The sequence below is a fragment of the Ovis aries genome, chromosome 1, assembly GCF_016772045.2.
Source record: "Ovis aries strain OAR_USU_Benz2616 breed Rambouillet chromosome 1, ARS-UI_Ramb_v3.0, whole genome shotgun sequence".
Lineage (NCBI taxonomy): Eukaryota > Metazoa > Chordata > Mammalia > Artiodactyla > Bovidae > Ovis > Ovis aries.
Genome location: NC_056054.1, coordinates 228,384,739 through 228,410,685, shown reverse-complemented (window position 1 = coordinate 228,410,685; position 25,947 = coordinate 228,384,739). Strand labels below are relative to the sequence as shown.

Below are 25,947 nucleotides of genomic sequence, written 5' to 3'. Positions count from 1 at the left end.
CATATAGCAGTAGCCACAATGGACATTTAGCCTCAAAGTGGTAGAAACAAGAGAATTTATTAATTATGTATGTCTCTGTATGTTATAGGGGCTTGCTTAGTGGCTCAGTGATAAAGAATCTGCCTGCCAATGCAGGAGCCACAGGTTCTATCCCTGAGTCAGGAGGATCCCCTGGAGAAGGAAATGGCAACTCACTCTAGTATTCTCCCCTGGGAAATCCCATGGAGAGAGGAGATAGGTGGGCTACAGTCAAGGGGTCACAGAAGAGTCAGACATGACTAACAGACTACACAACACCAACAACTCTGTGTTATATGTCTTTCATTGTGACCTAACAGATCGCCATGTCCTGAATAATCCACTGTGACTTAATAAGGAGGCAATGGCATTTCTGGTTTTGTCCCTCCCTCCATCACTAATATTCAGTGTGAGACGTGTTATTTTTAGTGTCTTGGTACTTTATCTAAAAAATGAGTTTGATAATGCTTTTCTGCTTCTTCCCAGTATGTATTATGTATGTGGTTAAATGAAAAATAACCTTATAGCATCTATTATTCAATCAACAAATATTTATAAAAATTTATCCCCAGGCTCTGGGGGTATAGCAGCAAACAAGACAGACTGTTCTTATGGAACTTACATTCTAGAGAGGGGAGACAGACAATAAACAAGTAAACAAAGGAGAAAATTGTGTAGCATGATAAGTATTCATAGTGAGAGTGACTCTGTGTGTGTGTACTGCTATTTTAGAAGAGGTGACCCAGGGATGATATTTCTGAGGAGGTGACATTTACGATAAGACTTGATTGCCAACATCTGCTGGATCATGGAAAAAGCAAGAGGGTTCCAGAAAACATCTATTTCTGCTTTATTGACTATGCCAAAGCCTTTGACTGTGTGGATCACAATAAACTGTGGAAAATTCTGAAAGAGATGGGAATACAGACCACCTGACCTGCCTCTTGAGAAATCTGTATGCAGGTCAGGAAGCAACAGTTAGAACTGGATGTGGAATAACAGACTGGTTCCAAATAGGAAAAGGAGTATGTCAAGGCTGTATATTGTCACCCTGCTCATTTAACTTATATGCAGAGTACATCATGAGAAACGCTGGGCTGGAAGAAGCACAAGCTGGAATCAAGATTGCTGGGAGAAATATCAATAACCTCAGATATGCAGATGACACCACCCTTATGGCAGAAAGTGAAGAGGAACTAAAAAGCCTCCTGATGAAAGTGAAAGCGCAGAGTGAAAAAGTTGGCTTAAAGCTCAACATTCAGAAAACGAAGATCATGGCATCCAGTCCCATCACTTCATGGGAAATAGATGGGAAAACAGTGGAAACAGTGTCAGACTTTATTTTTCTGGGCTCCAAAATCACTGCAGATGGTGATTGCAGCCATGAAATTAAAAGATGCTTACTCCTTGGAAGGAAAGTTATGACCAACCTAGATAGCATATTCAAAAGCAGAGACATTACTTTGTCAACTAAGGTCCATCTAGTCAAGGCTATGATTTTTCCTGTGGTCATGTATGGATGTGAGAGCTGGCCTGTGAAGAAGGCTGAGCGCCGAAGAATTGATGCTTTTGAACTGTGGTGTTGGAGAAGACTCTTGAGAGTCCCTTGGACTGCAAAGAGATCCAACCAGTCCATTCTGAAGGAGATCAGTCCTGGGATTTCTTTGGAAGGAATGATGCTAAAGCTGAAACTCCAGTACTTTGGTCACCTCATGTGAAGAGTTGACTCATTGGAAGAGACTCTGATGCTGGGAGGGATTGGGGGCAGGAGGAGAAGGGGACGACAGAGGATGAGATGGCTGGATGGCATCACTGACTCGATGGACATGAGTCTGAGTGAACTCTGGGAGTTTCTGAGTGAACTCCTCAGGAAGGCCTGGCGTGCTGTGATTCATGGGGTCGCAAAGAGTCGAACACGACAGAGCGACTGAACTGAACTGAATGTGGAAAAGGAGCCAAATATGGCTAGTCTGGGAGTGGAACAGTCCAGGCAGAGAAAAGAGCCTGTGCAGAGATCCTGAGGTTGGAGGTAGGAGGCACCAGATCAGGTAGCCTAGTGGGGATTTTCAGCTAGGGGTGATGCCACCCTCCTTCCCCTGCCTAGATGCTGTGTGAGGATGTGCAGCTGGTGATTTGGATGCAAAATACAGAGTTGAGGACAGAGCATTGTTGGCTTTTGTGGGCAGGGCCAGGGATGCTAAACTTCTTTCACTGCTGTGGATGGACGCACAAGAGACTTGTCCTGCTCTTCCTGTCCTCCACATACAGTCTCTGTTGAGAAAGCCTGAGGAGTCCCTGGGGTAAGAAGCTTAAATTTATCCTGTGTACAGTGACAAGCTCATGGAGAACTGTAAGCGTTAAAAGATGATCTTTAAAAAATAATTTTGAATAAAGAAGATTCTTGTCCAAAAAAATAAATAAAGAAAATAAAAATAAAAATAAAAAATAATTTTGGTTGAGAGGCAGGTGAACTGTGAGGGTCAGAGGTGAAGCAGGGAGATTCAACAGGCAGCTATTTCAGTAATCCAGAGTAGAGGCAGTACAACTGTGGCCTGGGCAGAGGAGTCACAGCAATGGTTTTGAGGAGTATTGGTTTGACCAAAATATTCATTCAGGTTTTTCAATATGTTATAGAAAAAGCCAAACGAACTTTTTAGCTAAGCCTATATTTCTACCTTCAAGAAGACTTAAGTAAGTAAATATAAAATGTTTTTTCCCATGACACCCCCGTTATCTTTTTTAAAATTATTTATTTATTTATTTACTTATTTATTTATGGCTGTTCTGGGTCTTTAAGCATATTTAAACATATTAAAGAGCAGAGACATTCTTTGACAACAAAGGTCTATATAGTTAAAGCTATGGTTTTTCCAGTAGTCATTTATGGATGTGAGAGTTGGACTATAAAGAAAGCTGAGCACTGAAGAATTGATGCTTTTGAACTGTGGTGTTGGAGAAGACTCTTGAGAGTCCCTTGGACTGCAAGGAGATCCAGCTAGTCAATCCTAAAGGAAATCAGTCCTGAGTATTCACTGGAAGGACTGATGCTGAAGCTGAAACGCCAATACTTTGGCCACCTGATGCAAAGAACTGATTCCTTGGAAAAGACCCTGATACTGGGAAAGATTGAAGGAGGGAGGAGAAGGGGACGACAGAGGATGAGATAGTGGGATAGCATTGCTGACATGATGGACAGGAGTTTGAGCAAGCTCCAGGAGTTGGTGATGGACAAGGATGGACAGGGAAGCCTGGTGTTCTGCAGTCCATGGGGTCGCAAAGAGCCAGACATGACTGAGAGATTAAGCAACTATGCTGGTCTTTGTTGCTGCGCAGACTCTTCTCTCGTGATGGTGAAGGGCAGCTACTCCCCAGTTGCTGTGCACAGGCTTCTCACGGCAGTCACTTGTCTTGCTGTGGAGCACACGCTCCAGGGCACATGGGCTTCAGTAGTTCTGGCTCCTGAGATCCAGAGCCCAAGCTCAATCCTGGCGCCCAGGCTTAGTTGCTCCACAGCATGTGGCATCTTCCCGGATCAGGGATGGAACCATGTTTCCTGCATTGTCAGGCAGATTCTTATCCACTGAGCCACCAGAGAAACCCTGTTATCTTTTATTTCTCCTTTAAAATTTTTACAGTTTTGGAATCTGCTGGTTTCCTCTTTAGCCATTTAACAGAATCTTTGTGGCACCAAATTACAGACTTTGCTCTTTCAAATGCAACTCCTTATCCTCTTGCTCTTTAACCTAGAAGATCTATGTGCATTTCAAGTTGTTCATAGCTCAGGGAAATAATCTATTTGATTTGGGCTTGTAAAAAGAGATAAAATTACATGCGCTTCTTGAATAACAATATGTGATTTCTCTCTCTGAAGGGTCAATAGGAATTAGCCTACATACAGCATTTTATACAACTGATGCCTAATCACATGAATAACCGAGTTCACCTTTTTTTCTGCCAGAAGAGGAACATTAAGTGAACATCACAATCTCTTGAAGAGATTCCAGGCATTTCAGTACTAATTTTACTCGGGCAGTAAAGTCTTGCAAATAGTTTTCAGGTGCATCAGCTACTCCCCAACAGAGGCAATTCAGCTTCCAAAATTCTAGAGAATTCCCCTCGCTGCTATCTTCTTTCTTCAGCTCATGGCCATCTCTTCTTCCTGTCCCCTCATGGCAAGTGCCCCCACACTGCCCTGCCCCCACAATGTCCCTGCAAATGCAGAGATACATAAAGCACAACACAGAAACCCATTAGCTCACCTGCAGAAGAACTAGTTCTCCAACAGCTGGGGGGAGAAGCACCCTGGCCCCCAGGCTGAGCTGAAGGGATGGAGGAGCAGAAGAGAAAGGCCATCTCATACCAGTGAATGGCTCCACTGAGTGTGAAAGTCAGGTGGTGGGTCTTTCCACCAGAATCTTGTGTCCTCAGAGCAGAGAGAGGTATTACCAAACAAACACGGGACTGGATGCAGAAAGGTGAAACACCACACTACAGGCTCCAGCTAGAGCTGGTGGAGCCAGGGACTCACAGACTCACATCTTGCCTTCCAATTTTGAGATGAAACTGAAGAAGAGAAAGAGGAAGTGGATTGGACCAACGCCCATCCCCAAATGAATTATTTAAACCCAACACCCAGTCTATATAAACCAAACTCCTAGGAATTAAAAAGGCAAGTGGTCTCACTGAACTGTGAAGACCAAGGAAGAAGAAGCTTTGTCTTCACCTCTGGGCACAAGTGTGGTCCAGCAAAAGTGGCCCTTCACAGCCGGCTGCAAAAAGGGGGGGAACAAGGACCATGGAATGGAAGGGAGACAGCAAATGTTACACATTAACAGATCCTGTCCCAGCCATGTGAATTTGGACAAGGTCAGCTTCTTGGGCTTCTGAAAAAGAGTTGATCAAAAGTTTGTTCAGACTCTGATGTGCACTGAGAGTGTAATTCATTATTCAGTTCAAGGTCTTCATGGCTTCTGCAAAGCCTCTTGCAAAACAAACCATCCACCTCACCCAGTTCCTACTTCTCTCTCTCCCTGAATTAATAACTGTCCCCATGCTGTCCCCTTGGCTCCTGAGAATGCTCCCATTGGCACACCTAGAACACCACTGCTTTTCTTTATTTCTTTACTTGCATCTCTTTCTCTATTAGCTCTTCAAACCTCTCACCCTCAAAAGGAGGTACCAATGTCAGGATTTTTCTTAGAAATTCCAGGGTTTAGCACTGTACCTGACACTTACTTACTAGATGTTTAGTAAATGTTTGTTGTTGAATGAATGACTAGAGAGGATCTAAAAACAGAGAAGAATGAGCCTGAGCCAGTTCAAACCTCAAGAGGCAGCTTTTGCTAAAAGCCATATATTCTGCCCATAAGATCTTGGACTTCTTGGAATTAAAAAGAGAGAGAAGAGGGAATTTTAGATATTATAGCAATAATTTTCAGACATCACAGTTTCTAATACCCTATGTCTCCACTGAGATACACCAATTTCACAGGATTTTAGAAATACTAGAGTGTTACCTAGCCTTAATGGAATGTCTTATATTTGTAAAAACCTAGCATAAAATTGCTGAGTAGAAGTTTCCAGATCCCTTACTTCATAGCTTCATGCCTCTTTAAGCTGTTCTTAGGGAGGCAGAAAAAAAAAAATCAGAAAGTTTAAAACTGCCTGCATCTTGTCTTCATCAGCTTTGATCCTTTCACTTATTTAAAATTCATAATCACCCTGGCCTCAATTAGAATTGCTAAAGAACATAGGAAAGGTCATATAGGATGAACCCCCTGCCCTGTTTAGCCAAGTCACCAAAAATGGTAAAACCTTGCTGATGTGGTGCTGGGAGGAAAGGAGGAGGTTGGGGCTGCCAGCAGAGGTGGTCCAGAGCCTGATAAACCCCTGTTGGTCCAGTTTCACGAGTTTCGATGTGAGGGGACTGAGATTTGGTGCAGAGGCAAAACTTCTGGGCAGTGGCCAACTGTTTGATGAGCTTTAGTGTAATCAGGGAGGACCATGCACGGGTGACTCCAGCCTCAGGAAAGGGGTCAAAAGGAAAAGGGAAATGCAGTTCATTGTGCCACTTCCTTGCACCAGGCCTGCTGCCCAACGGATGCTTCTGCAGGGCTGGGGCAGGAAGTCCCTGCCCCCGGAAATGTGGAATTGCCAATGGCATTTCTGAGGGGTATTGAATGAGAGTTTCTTCCAGAGTACTGTCCACAGGGAAAAATAAAGTAAATCTCCAACTTCAGTGTAGTGATGTGCTACTTCAGGTTCATCCACCTACCTGTCTAAGCAACTTGAGTAGCCAATGTCATGAACTCAGTTATATTTTTTTTTAGTTTTTCTGTCCTCTGTGGAAAGAATTGAGTCTGTTTGGCCTTCAGTAGTGCTGTCCTGCGGAAAAGGCAATGGCAACCCACTCCATTACTCTTGCCTGGAAAATCCCATGGACGGAAGGGCCTGGTAGTCTGCAGTCCATGGGGTCGCTAGGAGTCAGACACGACTGAGCAACTTCACTTTCATGCATTGGAGAAGGAAATGGCAACCCACTCCAGTGTTCTTGCCTGGAGAATCCCAGGGATGGAGGAGCTTGGTGGGCTGCCGTCTGTGGGGTCACACAAAGTCGGATACGACTGAAGAGACTTAGCAGCAGCAGTGCTGTCCTGAGAGTGGAGAAGAGCCCACCATGAGACCATGATACACCCAGAGACATGATGACAGTAATAAGCCTTATTTGGAACCAAAAAGGGCAGGGTTTTGGTAATGCTGGAGACCCGGGTTCAATCCCTGGGTTGGGAAGATCCCCTAGAGAAGGAAACGACAACCCACTCCAGTACTCTTGCCTGGAAAATTCCGTGGATGGAGGAACCTCATAGGCTACAGTTCATGGGGTTGCAAAGAGTTGGACACAACTGTGCGACTTCGCTTTCACTTTTTTGGTAAGCTCCTGGGGGTCTTATCTAAGGGGTGCACAAGGGGAAAGCCCTGGGAGGTGAAAGACGACGTATCACTGGCTGCTGGGGAGTTATATCAGAAGCAGACATTTGCTGTGAGTCTACAAGCTGTTATTCAGGGAATGTGCTTGATGACACGAGGGGCTGGCATCAGTTTAAGCCCACCCCCCCACCCCCTCCACAGGCCTCTTAGCCAAAACATTGGATGCTGAGGTAGCAATACCTTGGAATAGTTTAGCTAAGTTCTGGATCATACCCTATCGTAAAATGTTAAGGAAGGGGTTAAGCTAACTTTTAGGATAATGTTAAGGAATAGAAAGAAGAGACAGAGGAAGAAAAGTGATCAAGGTGTGATACCCAGAGGGCCTCAAAGAAGGATCTGACTTTAATTGGAGAGATGGGAAATGCTGGTGTTCATCTCATCGTTATTCTTTAAACTCTACATAAATGCTTGTAGACCCTGATTTGTATTTATGATGTATTTTAAAATTTTTTAAAAAGTAATTCCTTCCACAAAAATAAAGACCCAGAGTCTGAATGAAAGAAACTGATCAAGAACCAAAAAAGTTGCCAAAATAAGGTCACTAAGACCTTAAGTGAAAAGGTAAAACATTAACCAGAGAACTAATACTCTGTCTCTCTGCCGTCCCTGGTAAGACTTTTGCTGACTGGAGAAACCATCGTAGGAGTGAGAAGCATTAGAACTTATCTATGAATTACATTTGAGAGAAAATACCTTTTCCTCTCCCTTCCCATGCTGCACATCAGGGTTTGCAGTGATTCAGAACGGTTTCTTTTCTAAAGTTGAAAGGTTAAAAATAGTGCCCACGCTCTGTATCCATTGGACAGAGTCCCACTTGATGTCAGAATGTGCTGTCTGTAGCCCTGGGCCTCCTGAGTGCCTTATCCTGCCCCCGGCCGCTGCCTTTCCCTCTCTTCCTCTGTCCGAGGCTCTCCATTATGCCCTCTGCACCACCTCAATATTTCTTATGTAGCTTCACTCTTTACATGCCTCAGATAGCTCATTTTTTTCCCTGAGCCCCCAGCTTAGCCAAGTTCCTGATATTTGGTTCCTTTGATCCTTCTGTTAAAACCAACCTCTTCCTCTAATTATTTTCTTTTCCACTCCTTTGAACCCCTTCCAGTTGCCTCTATTTCTCAAGAAGCCAGGTGTTTAATAAAGAATCTGGATGAGGTTCAGGCAGAATCAGGTACACGCAGCTGCTTGCCCTTGGGTCACTTGTTACCTCCTCTAAGCAGCGAAGATGGTTTACTAAAGGCTGGTGACATTCCAGAGACATGACAGTGCCCTGCACGTGGTAGGCACTCAGTAATTATTGCATGAAAGAATTAATTGGGATCTCTTTTAAATGAGCTAGGCTACATTCCAACTTACACTTAATCTGTTTCCCTATCCCACCGTCAGCCCAGGTCTTTCTGCTTTTCCAGTTTAATAGCTCATTTCTTTGATGCTTTAGTATACACATTTTCAAATCAATTTTCTTCTGTTTCCTGCGCATATATTTAACCTCATTAGTTTAATTCAGGTTGTAGGATTTTACTAGTAACTTTGCTTACCAGATTAGCATTATTTCTAAATTATTCTGTTTTACCCCTTTCTCTAAATAACTGATCATCATGTTTATATTGTCTTATTATTAATTTCTCTTTACTAGAGAGTAAGTAGACTTTGCTTCTGTATTTGTTAATTTTCAGTGTTTTTTAATTAGCCATAGCACAAAGTTCGTCATATCCTATGATTTTGACACAGGTTTGGGTTAAGGATAAAGATAATTGTTTTAAAAAGGTATGATGTCTGGGATTTGCTTCAAAAATAATCCAGTGGAAGGCTAATAGAGGAAATAAGATTACTGTGGGCTGATAATTGTTGGAGTCGGGTGATGGATACATGGGGTTCGTTGTGCTACTCGATTATGTAAAAGTTTGAAGTGTTTGCACAATAAAAACTTAAAAAAAAAAAGAAATATATACATAAAATGTAGATATATAAGTAAAAGTTGATACAATGGGTTATCTCCGGATATACAGAGAGGGAATGCCTCTAACACTCTCCAGCCTTCCCTGTCACTGTCATCTGCTGGAGGTTCAGCCAGCCCTCTAGGCTCACTGTGAAAGTTAGCACGGGCTCCTTCTCTTCCTTTCTTCACAAACTCTTATTCTCACCTGGGAGATTTCCTCTTGCCTATGTGGGGCTCCTTCAGCACCTCACATCCGCAGTGCTAATCATCTGCCCTTTCACACCCTTTTAGCAGCCCACAGTCCTGTGTCCTGATCATACTTCAGTTTTTTACATGACACAGATCTCTACGTGCTGACTGTCTAGCACTCTGGCTAAGGCCTTCAGGTTATGTTTTATACAGAATTTACTTTTCCTCAGCATCAGTCAACACATAAAACACACATATAATCCAACCATTTCTGGCTTAAAATCCCTCAGGTCTGTCTGTGATCTTCAAGGTCAAGTTCAGTATCCTTCACATCCAGCTTGTAATTTCCTACCATTTCCAGCTTCTTCCTCTACCATCCTCTGATATTCACTTTCTCTTTTCCAGTTATATTAACATATCTCATTTGTGGGTGACAGATCATGCTTTCTTAACAACCTGCTAAACTTTGACCCCGCTGTTGTCTGAGATGGGGGTATCCTTCTGTCATTTGGCATCTGGAGGATTTCAGCAACTTTCACTTACACCTCAAGACTCAATTCAAGCACCACTCCTTCTGGAAGACTTCCCTGGGCAGTCCACATTGAGTTAAATGCCCCTTTCCAATACTTTTTTCCACTGTACTCTTTGTCTACACCCACCCTAATACTTTGAAACCCAACTGTAATCACTGCTGTTCATTTCCTTTCTACGCTGTGAGCTATTTGACCTCTTTCAACAATTTCTTTCCAGAACCCAGCACAGTGCCTGGTACATGGTAGATATTTCAATGAATGAACAGAGAAATAGAAAAATGAATGCTGTTGTCTTCTGAAGGTAGCACCTCCCTACTCCAGGGCCTTCTCCAGAGGTCTAGGTCCTGGACAGCTCCTGCAGGCTTTTTGCCTCCTAATTGCCTTCTTCACCCCACCTGACCCACCTGGTTCTAGCTGTAACCCAACTGTCCCTGTCTCCACTGAGTCCTTTCTACTTGGTGTTCCATCAAGATGAGTGTTGCCCAAAGTGTGATACACAGTAATTTTTAGGTGATACTCAGACAAATGTCTTTTGACAGTCTTGTATTTACATTCATATATATTTGGCAGAAGGGAATGAGCACATAAAACCTGTAATTTCGGAGAATATTGCTTAGGATGAAACAAATGTAGTGCTGTCACGGGACTCAAGCTTACCTAGACCTCATAAATCAGGGGTGCGGTGCTCAGGCATAATCATAAGTGTTCCAAGCCCTCAATAATGGAACCCTCGGCCGTGCCCATTAGAAGCATAGACAACCATGGCTTACACCAAGAGGGAAGGTCTCCCACATGCTGAATTTTACAGGTACCTCTGTGTTTTATTAAGTGATATGTTGAAATATCACTTCCTTAAGTTGCTGAGTATGTATATGTAAACTTAAATATAACAGATAAAATAGTTGAATATTTTTGAGCTGTTTTAACACATCCTTGGTCTTCCTAGGTGGTGCTAGTGGTAAAGAATCCACCTGCCAATGCAGGAGACATAAGAGACCCAGGTTCAATCCCTGGCTCAGGAAGATCCCCTGGAGAAGAGCATGGCAACCCACTCCAGTATTCTTGCCTGGAGAATCCCATGGATGGAGAAACCTGGCAGGCTACAGTCCATAAGGTTGCAAAGAAGCAGACACTACTGACGCAACTTAGCATGCACATAGCCATGTCCCAATTCAAGTTCACATTTTTAGTGGGTTAATATGGAAGCTAACAGGTTTGTCTCATTGATGTGGATCATTATCTTTGTCTGAAATCCTAACTAGAAATCCAGTTAGGATTTCTAGTTATTTTGACCCAAAAGTTCCATTATAACCAACAAGAAACTTATATTCAACCATACCTTTTATTTATTTGCTTTTTAGCTGCGCTGGGTTTTAGTTGCAGCACCTGAGATCTTCAGTTGTTGTTGTGGCATGCAGGGATCTTTAGTAGTGGCATGCAAACTCTTAGTTGTGGCATGTGGGGTCTAGTTCTCTGATCATGGATGGAACCTTGGGCCCCCTGCATTGAAAGTGCAGAGTTTTAGCCACTGGACCACCAGGGAAATCCCCGGCCACACATTTTATAAGTCAGTTTGATTTATTCTGTTTTTCATTTGTCACTTTTACTTTTCATTTTTAAAAGTTCAATAACATTGTTTTTATAGAATTTACTATATTTCATCAAATGTAATATATCACTGATAAGTAAAACACATCATTATTTTATGTGCTACTAAAATATGATGTTGCCAATTATAATTGTAAGATGCCATTAATTCTAAGATACATCTCAATTTCAGAGGTGTTAAAATTATTTTTAAGTTGATAAAATGTCATATGTGTATACTTCTATTTCAGCACGTAATACTTATACTCCATTTATCATAGTAATATAAAGTTTCTCCTTTCAATGAATGTAATTGAACAATTGATTTAGCATAAAATATTCTATAAGTTGGAGTAGAGGTGGTATGTGTGCATGCTGTCTTGTTTTATTCTTTGCAACTCCATGGACTGTAGCCCGCCAGGCTCCTCTGTCCATGGGACTTTTCAGGCAAGAATGCTGGAGCAGGTTGCCATTCCCTCTTTCAGGGGATTTTCCCAGTCCAGGGATTGAACCTTCATCACTTGCGTCTCCTGCATTGCAGGAGGATTCTTTACCTGCTGACTCACTGGGAAGCCAGAGGTGGTATAAAATCCTGGAGGTGGTGGCCAAGTGACTGTGCCTTGGACAAGAGTCTAGACCCAGATTCTGTCCCTTGTCCACCCCTGCCAGATCAGACCAACCCAGCCACCCTCCAGCCCTGTGCCCAGATCCACATGAGGGAAGAGCCTGACTCTTCCACTGAGTGGGGAGAGGAGTCCTGAGATGCCCATGCTCAGGAGTCTGAGATGCCCATGCTCAGGTTGAGGAACGTGATTATCATTCATTGAATTATTTGATGAGAGTGAAAAGAACTTCCCAGGAAATAGACTCATTATAGGCATTGGAATAACCTGGTGTGTTTGTGTGTTAGTTTCTCACTTGTGTCTGAATCTTTGCAACAACATGGACTGTAGCCTACCAGGCTCTTCTGTCTATGGAATTCTCCAGGCAAGAATACTGGCGTGAGTAGCCATTCCCTTCTCCAAGGGATCTTCCTGACCCAGGGATTAAACCTGGGTCTCCTGCACTGCGGGCAGATTCTATACCATCTGGGAATCCCAGGAGCAATCTGGACTTGCCTCTATTTAAATAACAGCATACTCAGAGGTTTCTCTTTTGTTTTCTTTTGAACCCAAGAAATAAGTGAGGAGGGGAAAAGAGCATTTGAGTCTCTGTTGATGAGCAATTTATTCACTGATAGTGGCTGAAAAGTGAAAGCGAAAGTGACTCAGTTGCTGTCGACTCTTTGTGACTCCATGGACTGTACATGGGATTCTCCAGGTCGGAATACTGGAGTGGGTAGCCTTTCCCTTCTCCAGGGATCTTTCCAACCTAGGGATTGAGCCAGGTCTCCCGCATTGCGGGCGGATTCTTTACCAGCTGAGCCACAAGGGAAGCCCAAGAATATTGGAGTGGATAGCCTATCCCTTCTTCAGGGGATCTTCCCGACCCAGGAATCAAACCGGGGTCTCCTGCATTGCAGGGAGATTCTTTACCAACTGAGCTAATGGCTACCTGAGCACTAAACACTCAGTTTCAGTGATTATCAAACGAAAGAATGGTCGATTTCGTTCTTCATAATAGATTTGTCAGTTGAGAGTAACTATGAATAACCTGAAGCAAAATGTATTTCATTGAGAAAGTAGAGAAGCAGCTGATTTCCTTCTTCCAGAATAAGAAAAGTAAAATCACTTTAAAGGAAAGAATGAAAAACGGTTAACTTTCTATTGGTGAAACTCTGTGCTTTCGTATACCATCTCCCTGGATGTTGCAGGGGGTTTGTGTTCCTCATGCTTCCAGCTCTCACCTTACTCTGGATCCAGCCCTTGGACTGCAGTGTGCATTTCCCTGGGAGCCACACACAGAACCCTTTGATTGCTTATTCTTGAAGGTTATTGTCATCATTAACCAGATGCAATAGTGCAGGAGATCACAAGCCATATAGGCTCTGTTGTTTGTCTGTTTTTGCAAACTTGATTTGGAAGGTTTTAATGTAGGTGTAATTGAGAAGATAAATTGAACACATATGCATATTCTAATAAAGGTATTCTTCCAAGTCAGCAAATAATCACATCATATTAAGGACCAAGGAAACTATTACAGTATAATAAAGTGGAAAAGCCTTATAATAAAAGATTATTTATAGACTATTGATTATTAGTACAGTTTTTAAAATATAATCAATAACAATTAGCAAAACTGATAATATTGGAGTGAGCTACTTCCACTCACTAGTACAAATAATACGAGCAATAATTCTATCAAATTCAATCAAAAGCTAAATCTCTCCTATGCTCTTTGTCTGTCCTTATGGGTGTTTTTGTTTACCGGATCATTACTACATATTTTATAAGAACTATTTCCTGGTATTCATAAAAGTTATTGATGTCATACAGTAAATTTTGAAATGTATTCCTGGATTAGAATAAAATTATAAGAATAACCCAGTCCTGTCTCCTTTCTCCAAGCACACGTAGTGGTCAGAAAGCCAAATATATTAAGAAGCAGAATCATGGGATCTTGACGTCTTAGGTCAGGTTCCCTAGAAACAGAGTCTGAGACAAGAATTTGCATGCAGGTGATTTCAGATCAGTTCAGTTCAGTCACTCAGTTGTGTCTGACTCTGTAATCCCATGGACTGCAGCACGCCAGGCCTCCCTGTCCATCACTAACTCCCAGAGCTTGCTCAAACTCATGTCCATCGAGGCGGTGATGCCATCCAACCATCTCATCCTCTGTCGTCCCCTTCTTCTCCTGCCTTCAATCTTTCCCAGCATCAGGATCTTTTCCAATGAGTCAGTTCTTCGTATCAAGTGGTTTATCAAGGGATAAACCTGTAAGAAAGTGAGAGGAGCAGGATGGGGCAGGAGAAATGCCAAGTAGCATGTGGATCAGATGGTCTATCTGGCCTGATGAAGGCAGAGGGATAAATTGCACCATAGAGGATAGCTGTGAGCCTTCATAAGCCAATATTCCCAGCAGCTGGGGGGTGGGTGTAGGGGCCAGGAACACGGATCTGCTTGGAGCATTAACAGCACTCTGTGCTATGCTTAGTTGCTCAGTTGTGTTTGACTCTTTGCAACTCCATGGACTGTAGCCAGCCAGGCTCCTCTGTCCATGGGGGTTCTCCAGGCAAGAATACTGGAGTGGGTTGCCCTGCCTTCCTCCGGGGGATCTTCCCAACCCAGGGACTGAACACAGGTCTCCTGCTGCACTGCAGGCAGATTCTTTACCATCTGAGCCACCAGAGAAGCTCAAATAATATAACCTTAGAATAAATATGTTGCAGATTCTAGAAATCAATCCAGGATCTAGGAATCAACCCAGGATCTCCTGCATTGCAGATGGATTCTTTACCAGCTGATCTACCAGGGAAGCTCCATCATTTGGTGACTGGAGGTGAAGCACAAATGGGAGGGACAAGGATGGCTCCCAGGTTTATGACTTGAACAAATGAATAGATTCCTGGATACAACAGCAACACTCCCCTCATGGCACCAAAACTTAGGATTATAGAATGATGAAAAGATCCATTTCATAAGAAATTTTTCTTTAGCTTTTACTTTCTAGGTAAAACTACCAACGTTGTGATGTATTTGTATAGGTTCAGTTTTCCATTAAAAAAAGATAAAGACTTTCTTTTTAAAGTTTGTTCCAGGTGACTCCAGTGGTAAAGAATCTGCCTGCCAGTGCAGGAGATGCAAGAGATGTAGGTTCAATCCCTGGGTCGGGAAGATCCCCTGGAGAAGGAAATGGCAACCCACTCCAGTTTTCTTGCCTGGAGAATCCCACAGACAGTCCACGGGGTTGAAAGAGTCAGACACGACTGGGCGCACACACACTAGACACACTTTTGGATCTTTTCTGTTTATTCTGCTTCCTGTTGAAAATAGATCCCAACTGGTTCTAGGATTTTAACAATTGAACATTCAATCCCAATATTATGTTAGTTTTTAATGGAGGACCAGGAATCAAACCTGTGTCCTGCACATTAGCAGGCAGTTCCTAACCACTGGACCACCCAAGAAGTCCGTTATGTGTTGTTCTTATCATATTCATCCTTCACTCCAGAGGTCATTAAACTATGGTCCACAGGCCAGATCAAGCCTGCAACCTGGTTGTGTATGGCCGGAAAACTAGGAGTTTTTACATTTTTAGAGGGTTGCTTAGAAAAAAAAAAAAAAAGTAACATTCAGTATGACTGTATGAGTCACAAAGTCAAAAACAGTTACTACTCAGCCATCTACCGGGAAAGTTTGCCAGCCCCTGCTTCCATTCATTATGGTCTCAAACTTTTTTTTTCAGAAGTGTGCTGATTCAACCTGTATTTTGAAAGAAAATCTTATATTCAAAAATTTTATATTAATAAGCCATTTTGTTGTTGTTCAGTCACTAAGTCATGTACGACTCTTTACAACTCCATGGATGGCAGCACCCTAGGCCTTCCATCCCTCACTGTCCCCTGGAGTTTATTTACTCATTATTTATTAATTAGTTAAATTTATTTTTATTTGCTTATTATTTAATTAAATAAGCAATTTATAAAACTATAAAATTATTTTATATGAAGATTCATCACAGAATTTATATAAATAAATTCTGTCTCATTGGATCAATCATTTAAATGGGATTCTTTAAAAAATTTAGAATAATTCATTTTAAATAAAATAAATATGCATAATTTGTTTTCTAGTTTGAAAAAATGATACAACCTATTCCGTGATGATTGTAAAGAAATTGAAAAATACAAATAGATACAAATGTTAAAAAGTCACCTGTAATTTTGCCTTCCAGAGTTAACCACCATTAACATTTGGCTACATCTTTTTCTAGGTATATATCCATTTAATTTTTTAAAATGTGGATCACATTGTGTGTATAATAGTATACCCTCCTTTATTCATTTAATGTTACAGTTTTCAACAGCATCTTACTTGACTGCATTTATTCCACAGAATGAATGTGTCACAATTTATTTAAACATCTTCCAATTTTCTGACATTTAGGTTGAAGCTAATTTTTCACTATTGTATTTGCCACAATGAGCATCTTTATTCGTAAATGCAGATCCTCATTTCTGTGTCCTTAGGCTACATTTTTTAAAGAGTAACTATTGTCTCCCCCCCCATTCTCTTCCTTGTCTTCCTTATAAACCCCATTCTTCTTACCGTAAGATCTATAAATGATGGAGTTCCCAGGGCTAGAGACTGGTCTCTTCTCACTCTCTCTCTGTTTGTCTCCAATGTCACGTATATCAAACTTTCACATCTATAAGCCACAACTCCCGTATTTACATCACCAGCCCCAGATCATCCTTCTAAGCTCCAGTCCTGCATAGCCAAACACCTTCTTGTGATCTCCATTTGTATGTCTTATACCATCTCAAACAGAAAATGTCCAAAAAGGAGTCAATGTTTCCCTTCTTTCTGCTCCCCTGCCCAAACTCCCTCCTCCTAACTGCCCGTTTCAGTTAAGAGACATCACCTTTGCACTAAATTCCCCGTGATAACAACCTGGAAACTGTTAGTGACGTCTCTCCCTCACTACCTCCATCTATTCAGTCACCAGATCCAGTTGATTCGATCATGGAAATATATGTTCAGTATTTCTATTTCACCCTATCTCCCCAGCTCTCACCTGAGCCACATCCATCTCTTTCCTGGACTGCTAAATTTGTTTCCTAATCAGTCTCTCTGTATCTACTCTTGTCCTGCTCTATCCTGTCCCCATGCAATCCTTCACCATGGAGAAAGTGCCAAAAAAAGCCTGTTTTTATAACCCCTATGTAGCTGTTAGGATGAAGATCTTCATGGCAACCTTTCCTCACCTTTCCACTTCCTCTTGCCACTTTCCCTGAACTCTCTGGCTCCAACCAGTGGTTTCCTTTCAGTTACTTAATTGTGTTAAGCTTCTTTCAACCTCAAAACCTTGTCCAAGATGCTCCCTCTGCCTATTAGATTCTTCTCTCCCTCTTCAGCTGACCAACCTGTTTCCTGACCCTCCTCCAACACACCCACGACCCCCATGTGCTCTCGGTGTCATAGCTAGGGACTCTGGGGGCACTTATTCAGTTCAGTTCAGTCGCTCAGTTTTGTCCGACTCTTTGCAACCGCGTGAATCACAGCACACCAGGCCTCCCTGTCCATCACCAACTCCCGGGGTTCACTCAAGCTCACATCCATCGAGTCAGTGATGCCATCCAGCCATCTCATCCTCCGTCGTCCCCTTCTCCTCCTGCCCCCAATCCCTCCCAGCATCAGAGTCTTTTCCAATGAGTCAAGTCTTCACATGAGGTGGCCAAAGTACTGGAGTTTCAGCTTTAGCATCATTCCTTCCAAAGAATACCCAGGACTGATCTCCTTTAGAATGGCACTTATTACAAACTATAATCCAAATTGTTACATTTTTTCCCTTCTGTATTGTCTTTTTCTCTGTGACAGTGAAATTCCATTTTAGGGCAATTAGTATTTATTTCTTTTAGCTCTCTATCTCTCAGTGCCTGGCATGTAATGGATGCTCAATAAACATTTGTTGATTAACAGATCATGGAGTATAAATATTGTAGAGACATTTAAAAGATATTGTCATATAATATCTCAGCCGATTTATAACCCCACTAACCATATATGAGTATTCCTTCTATCACACCCATCCTGACACTGACTGTCATTCTAAATAATTTTTAAACATTTTTACAGGCAAAATTTTACCTCATTATGATTGAAATTGCCTTTCTTTGATTACTAGTGAAGCTGAACACTTTTCACAAATTGGTAGCCTCTCATATATTTTCCGGAGAAGGCAATGGCAACCCACTCCAGTACTCTTGCCTGGAAAATCCCATGGACGGAGGAGCTTGGTAGGCTGCAATCCATGGGGTCACTGAGGTTCAGATACGACTGAGCGACTTCACTTTCACTTTTCACTTTCATGCCTTGGAAAAGGAAATGGCAACCCACTCCAGTATTCTTGCCTGGAGAATCCCAGGGACAGAGGAGCCTAGTGGGCTGCCATCTATGGGGTTGCACAGAGTCAAACATGACTGAAGTGACTTAGCAGCAGCAGCAGCAGCATATATTTTCTATGATTTTAAAATTCATGTCATAATGCTTTTACTGAACCATTTTTGTTGCACTATTTTGTAAATTTATTTAGATTAATAACCTATAGAACAGTGCCACCCAACCTGCTTAACTTCACTTGAAGGTCTGGACAGATCTGAGAAATACTGCTCCACAAAGTTTACATTTAGTCATTGACGATTCCCCCTTAACTGGGATGATCATGTAATTTATCATGGAAACTTGGGCACTATTGAAAGTAAGGAAGGGTGCCAGTAATAATTAAGCGAAGACAGCAGGTATAAAGCAGGACTGTCCTGTACAAGCTAAGATGTATGGCCTCTTTAACTCATTTCATATGGACTTAGAATTCTCGGGATGTAGGTCTCAGAGCAGAGGTCCAAGTGGTGATCCAGGGATAAACCGAGGATGTATACTTTGCTTAGTTGTTCAGTCATGTCCGACTCTTTGTGACCCCATGGACTGCGACTGGCCAGGCTCCTCTGTCCATGGGGATTCTTCAAGCAAGCATACTGGAGTGGGTTGCCATGCCTTCCTCCAGGGGATCTTCCCAACCCAGGGATCGAACCCAGGTCTCCTGAATTGCAGGTGGATTCCTTACCCAAACTGAGGATAAACCTGCTTTTTGTCCTGAATTTTAATTCAGATGGCCCTGTGCTGTTCAGTGATTCAGCGGCTCAACCTGTGACTTCCTGTTGCCCCTGCTGCCATCCTCACTCATCTGCCTCACCTGCCTGACCCTTGGAGGCATCTGATGATTTCATACAGTTCTCCTTTCATGATGAGGCCAGTGGCCCAAAGAGCTGCAGGGACCACCCTGCTCCTAACTGTAGAGTTGGGCATAGACAGAGGCAGAGTCAGGTCTCTTGGAAGAGTTCTCTCCTGTCCCACCTCACCACCTCCCTCCACTTCCCAATGCACTCCTCTTGCTCACGTTACACTGACAGTGCCAGCTGCCACTTTCGAATTTTAGAATGCTTCCAATGTTATGTCAAGAAGTGGCCAGAAGTTTTCACTTCCACATATATATATATATATGTATATTTGGCTGTGCTGAGTCTCTATTGCCACGTGGGGGATTTCTCTAGTTGTGGCGATTGGGGGCTACTCTCTAGTTGCGGTATGTGGGCTTCTCATTGTGGTGGCTTCTCTTGTTGCAGAGCACAGACTCTAGGGCGTGCAGGCTTCAGCTGCTGCAGCACGTGGGCTCAGTAGTTGAGGTTCCCGGGCTCCAGAGCATAGGCTCAATAGTTGCGGCACATGGGCTTCCTTGCTCTGTGGCATGTAGGATCTATTCCCAGACCAGGAATAGAAGCCATGTCTTCTGCTTTGGCAGGCAGATTCTTTACCACTGAGCCACCAGGGAAGCTTAAGGTATACACTTTCTCAGCACTTCATCAAGTGATGGGCAAGTGGGCTTCAGTGCCCATCACTTGTAATGCTTTCCTCAGCTCAGGCAGTGTGTCTACAAAATTTCCCAGCTTTTCCTAAACATCCTTTTATGTAATGTATACTCTTCAGTGGACTTCCCAGGTGGCAGGAGATTTAGAGCCGTGGGTTCTATCCTGGGTCAGGAAGATCCCCTAGAGTAGGGCATGGCAACCAACTCCAGTATTCTTGCCTAGAGAATCCCGTGGACAGAGGAGCCTAGCAGGCTGCAGTCTATAGAGTCCACAAAGAATTGGACATGATTGAAGCAACTTAGCACGTACGAATACCCATCAATAAAGCTCAAAAAAAGAAATTCAGAGTTGCTGACAGACTTGCATTTTCAACAAGTGCTAGGAACTTATGGAAAGTACAATCTGATGACAGAAAACGTCTGGGGAAAGAAAGGCTGGAGGGTTTCGACAAGTTGAATTTGCGTTCGTGCCATCCAGTCTGTGGTATGCCTTGATTAGGAAAAGAACAGCAGCCTTCCTCTTTTAATCGTGTCAACAGAGAAGAAATTTCCTACCAGTGGAATTTCCAACAGAGCCTATGTGTACTATTGTGTACTGAACAACTCCAGAGGGCATCATTGATATTGTCATCTATTCGAAGGGAACCAAATGGCCCCTCCTGGTAGGCACCTGAGGTGGGGTTCACAATCCTCCTGGCACTGTTCAGGGCAAGTCTGTGTGGCCATATGCTGAGGTCCTGACTGACACATTCCATGTCAGTTTTCTCTGATAAAGATGCTGTCCCTTTGCTACAGTTAGGCTTGCTTTCTTCACCGATGCCTACAGATTTTTCAGGGTAATCCTCATCTCAAACACGCATTCACCTAGTTTCTGTGAGTGCTGTAGTATTTGTCAAACCAAGTGTCCTGGTTTCAGGTTTAGAAAATAGGTCATTGGAGCTATCTTTGATGAGCTGAGTTTTGCCTAGATTTTGCTATTTCATTTTTACTGAGGAAAGCACAGGAAATAAATGCAATCTCATGGTTTGCTATAAAATCAAAATATTTCAGATAATTTTTTTAAGTTGCATTTTTTTCATTAAAGCATAGCTCTATAAATGGAAGAAAAAAAATTATTTTAGGTGTGTATAGGAACCATCTCCAAAATAGCTTCATCACAGACTAATAAGTTAAATCAACTCATTTGCCCTACAGAAATAAAAGAGACACATCATGTATTCAACCTACCTAAGGGAGATAGACTTTGGTTTTGAACTGCTGGAGGAACCAACTTTGTATTTCCCAAGTAGGAAAGTGATAAAATGAGGCAAGACATTTCTAAAAGGTTCTTAAGCTAGAAGAAGCCTTTTAGTGCATTCCCTTAATCATTCAGTCAGTTAATTCGTACTATTTGCTTAACACTGGGAGCAGGCAGTCCACCTTCTTCATGAGGAAGCTGAGGTCACAAAAGTGGTTAGAGACACTGCAGGAAAGAAAGCCCAGATGTTCTATACTCAGGACACTCCACCCCACAGTGCCGTTAAATATTCCCATACAGTCACACTCAGGTGATCAAACAAGAGAGCATCTGTGTACTGCATGTGACTTGCATGTAATTCATGTAATAAAGATAAAATACAAACCCCTTTGCTAGCCACATCTTTATTACTCTAAATGCCACAACTTAGAGAAGGTTCAGCATTAGGGCTGATAACTTCAGAATTAGTTTGGAAATTTTGCAAATAAATCTTTCCCCCATCTATTCTTACTCCTTATGATTTAAATATTTCAGTTGTGTCTTTTCGCAAATGTTGCCTTTACAGATTAGAATCCTATAAATAGCACTGATCTCTAAGGAAGGTGATCTCATCCAGACCCTATAAGTATTATTCCAGTTTCCTATCCATGTCAAAATGAAGACCTCAATCTCAGGTGGCTGCCTTCTTAAAGGAGTTTATAATAATGTGAAATTCATTTTCTGTGATGTCTAGACTCTTCCTTTTAGACAATGAAATTCTCCGACTTGCTGATTACTGCTGAACTTGTTGACAATTGAGGATGTTGACTGGAGCACGTACGTGCAGAGGGGAACAGCTGCTCTTGCCAGCTGCCTTGTTCTCTGTATAGACATAAACACTGTGCAAAGAGCCTCTGCAGGTCAGGAGACAGAGAACTCACTGAGGTGGCTATAAGGAATCAGTTTTGCTTAGTCAATTCATCTATATGTATCTGGACCAGGGGATGCTGAGCTCTTAGCTCTGTGACTAAGGGTAAGGATTCTGAAGCCCAGCTACCTGGAATCAATATCTGGCTCTGCCACCCAGCTTTCTAGCTTTTGGCATTATTTGCTTAACCTAACTGTCTTCAGCTTCCTTACCTATAGATGGAGATACTAGGTGTTGTATTTTTTTAATAGGGCTTTTGAGGATTAAATGTAACTATTAATAATTCCAGCAGCAAATATCAATCAAGTTCCTATTCCATTCCAATTACCAGGAACAAGATAGAAATAGCCTCTCCCTTTATAGAATTTAGAGTCTTTTTTTCACACCCAAACTCTGATCCATTTGAGGTTGTAAAGTCAATGGTGAAATGTGACCACATTTTGTTTTAAATGGATTAGGATAGGATTTTACAAAATAAGAGTTTGAGGAAACTTTTTAATATTTTTATATGTATGTATGGCCTGGGCCTTGATCTAACATGGATTTTTTTAGTCTAATAAAGATCAGCAATTAAACAGCAACTTGGGTATAGCTTATGTGATAAGTGAAGTATCATGGGAACATGGTAAAGTCATATGATCCCCTTCCGATAAGCACACAGAATCAGAGAAACTGTCCAGGAGGAAGTGACGTTGAAGCTGAGACTTAAAGGATGAGTAGAAATTAACCAAAAGAAGTTGGGGGAGGTTGGACAGGAAGCAGTTCCTTTAAGAGCAGTAAGGAGCCCTGGTTAATGAAGCCAGGAGAGAGCTGTTCAGATTTGCACGGTGTGTGTGTGGGGGTGGGGGGGGGGGGGGGGGGGGGGGGGGGGGGGTGGAGGTGGTGGTGGCATCTTCGTTGTGGCACATGGGCTTAGTTGCCCCATGGCACGTATGATCTTAGTTCCCCTGAGCAGGTATCAAACCTGAGTCCCTTGCATTGGAAGGCAGATTCATAACCACTGCGCCACCAGGAATATCTCTCAGATTTGCATTTTAGAAAAGCACTCTGGCTGCTTGTACAGAATGGGCAGATTTGGTAGGGAGAGTGTTTAGTAATTTCAGGACACAGTGGTCTAGACTAGGGTGGGAGCAGTGGGCACTGAGAGGGGACAGAACCCTGGTGATTGATGGGGCTGAAAGCGTTGGTCTGGGATGACACCCACCTGACTCACATGTCTGACAACTAATTTACAGAGGCTGCAGGGGACAAATCTAAGTCTGTAAGCCCCAAGCCCCTGACTTGAGGAACTGTTCCTGTAAACGGGAAGACAGGGCCTTTCCATCATTTTGCAAGTCATTTCTTCATCACATTGGACATATCTGTAGACTATTGCCGGGCCTAGCAGTTGGCAGGGTTTCACATTCCAAAGTGGGACGGCTCTTGGCAGGAGATGGAAAGCTGGAAGCAAAATGCAAACTGGGCGAGCTAGGCACCTTGTATGAAGAGAAAAGAGAAAAAAAAAGGGATGGTACTTTCCCATCTGATCCAGAATATCTGGTCAGAAAATAATTTTAAAGGACAGATAATTCAAAGATGTTTCTATTTGGCTTTGAAATGCCGTGCATTTTTGGCAGGGATCTATCTTGCCAAATGTTTTGCTAAGGCGTCATTTTGCATTCCCTGAACACAGACCATCTGGGCAGCAGGGGGCTGAGCCTGAACCCAGGAGGGAGTCTGGAGGGCTGGCTGAGGAGGTCCTGATGCTTGAAAATTGGACGGAGACCACAGCTCTCTCTTATCACCCCAGTTGATCAACATGTGTCTGTCTACCTGTGTCCTGCCACAGAGCACGAGCTTTTTCTGACCTAAGCCTTCACATGGTGACTTGAAAAGTAGCTCCCTAGTTTTCAGCACACAGTGTGTCCTGCTCCTATCTCTGGACACTCACAGGGCTACCTCTATTCCGCAGGGGGCAGCCCACTGACCCAGGGCTCCACAGCAACCTCAAAATCAAACCATATTTGGAGCAGAAGGCAGGCTGTTTACAGACGTTACCATAAAAGACATTTTAAGTTATATTCCGTCCTATTTTACAGAAGAGCTGTAAACGGGACAGACCAGAAGGCCCCTTTCCTGTTATTCATAAATAAGATAGCTGCTTCCAGACAAGTAAAAAGATTAGCTTATCTTCCCTGGCTCAAGCCCACCTAAGAGAGGAAAAGAGTCTCATTGCACAGAAATCACTTAAACAAAGGGTCTCTCCCATTTAGAACTTGGAAGAAATGTCAGGGTGGCAGCCACTCCCTACTAAAGAATTCCAAGCATTCCCCCTTTTCTCAATCTGGAGGGTGCCAAGCCAGGGTAGTGGCTTGGTCCAGACTAGAATTCACAGGGAATAATTAGTAACAGGCCCAAATCTGGAAGTTCAAGGAAACTGGTTTTCCCCAATCTGTAGTAAAATTAAGCACTGATTTTTTTTCTTGTTCTTCATTTTCTTAAAAAAAATTTTTCCCGCTTTATTGAAGTACAATTGACATATAAAATTATTAGATGTTTTAAGTGTCCACCATGGTGATTTCATATCTATAAATTATATATATATATATATGGGACCCTATATATATGGGGCCCCCCACCCCTACACCTAGTTACACCCATCACCTCGTGTATCATTTTTTGTTTTTTTGCCTGTGGAAGAACACTTAAGTTCCAAGTACTGTTTTTCATAATCAGAAAAGAGGGCATTTCCTTCTTCCCCAGAGTTGGCTAACAGTTTCTTCACAGGAAACTCGCAATCCTTAAAAGATGCTCTGTGACCCAACTCCTTTTCCCAAGTGTCAGTTCTTTCATTTCATAGAACCTTGTTCCTAAAGAGGATGAGCTAACAAACTAACGCCGTTGCAGTGTTTTGAAAAACCCAGCAGACGTTTCTTTGACTCGGTTTTCCGAAAACCTGAAGGAAGCCAAGCCACGCGGCATGTGACCTGACACCCACCTCTTCCCCTCCTTTAATGCCTCCTAGGTTGGAGGTGGCCAAGGCGGACTTCGGAGGCATGCCCAGACCTTTAGAACAGATTCCCCACCTCCATGCCAGACACTAGTCCCATCTGCACTCCTCTGTTCCTCATACACACACGTCTCATAGGTCATTCTCAGAGAGCAGCCAGGAAGGGAAAGAAAACGCGTGCTAAAGCAACAGGTTCCACCCACAGCCTGAACTTGGAAGGGGAGGCTGGAGCCAGGCGACAGGAGCTGGGCGGCGCAGGGAGAGGAAGCGGCGAGGAGGAAGGTGGAAGGGAAATGATGGTGCATGACCACGGAGCACACGTCACTCGGGCTCCCACATGGGCTCGTGTATGTGCGCGTGTAGGGGGAGGGAGGTCCTGCAAGGGGTCACCCGGGGACTTCCGCGTGGGTTTCGGAGGCAGGGGCCTGCGCTTTGGGGTGCCGGGAGGTTTAGGCGGGGTAGTGAACCCCGCAGAGAGGGCTTGAGGCGCGCGCAGGAAATATGAGTGTGTTTGGGGGGGTTAAAATTCACCACTCTCCCCAGGGAGCCGGCCCTGCTAAGTGGCCATGTCTGCGTCCCTTTGGCCCCCGAGTCCCCTTCCCTTGGGCCTTTTCCCGGCCCCTCCAACCTCGTCCCCTCCCGGCCTCCCGCCCCAGCCTGCGGCCGAGAAAGCCGGGAGAGCGGACTCCGCCGCGCCCGGCAGCCTCTGGGCATGCTCGGTGGCGGGACCCGCTCCGCGCCGGCAGGGCGCGTCCTCCTTCCCCCAGGGCGGCGGCGGCGCCTGCAGCCACGGCCGCCGCGCCCCGGCCCCGCACACCTTCGGGGGCGGCGGGAGCCACCCTGCCCAGTGGGAGCCGAGAGGGCCCCCCACCCGGAGCCTTCCCGCGAGCAGAGGCGGGGCTGGCTCAAGGGGCGCGGAGGCGGGAGTGAGACCTCCGAGCTGCCTGCGGTTCCTTAGAAAGTAAAGCTCAGCTCTCTAGCGGAGCCGGCCTCCCGGCCGCCGGCGGGGGCGGGGCGGGGCCGGGTAGGGGGTGGTCTCCG

The 25,947-nt window shown here is 43.7% G+C and overlaps 1 protein-coding gene across 4 annotated transcripts in view; it reads left to right on the top strand.

Annotated features, from left to right (window-relative positions):
* SCHIP1 (schwannomin interacting protein 1) overlaps positions 1–25,947 on the top strand; it is a 186,604-nt gene that overhangs the window by 8,287 nt on the left and 152,370 nt on the right. The window contains exon 1 of one of the 4 annotated variants that reach the window (XM_042235018.1): positions 25,139–25,253. The exons of 1 other annotated variant lie outside the window; for it this stretch is intronic. In XM_042235018.1, coding sequence (XP_042090952.1) covers positions 25,200–25,253 — 54 coding nt within the window. In that variant the 5' untranslated portion in view covers positions 25,139–25,199. Of the gene's footprint in view, positions 1–25,138; positions 25,254–25,704; positions 25,868–25,947 lie in introns of those variants that run through there. 2 more of the 4 variants (XM_027958909.3, XM_042235040.2) reach the window with 2 other exon arrangements.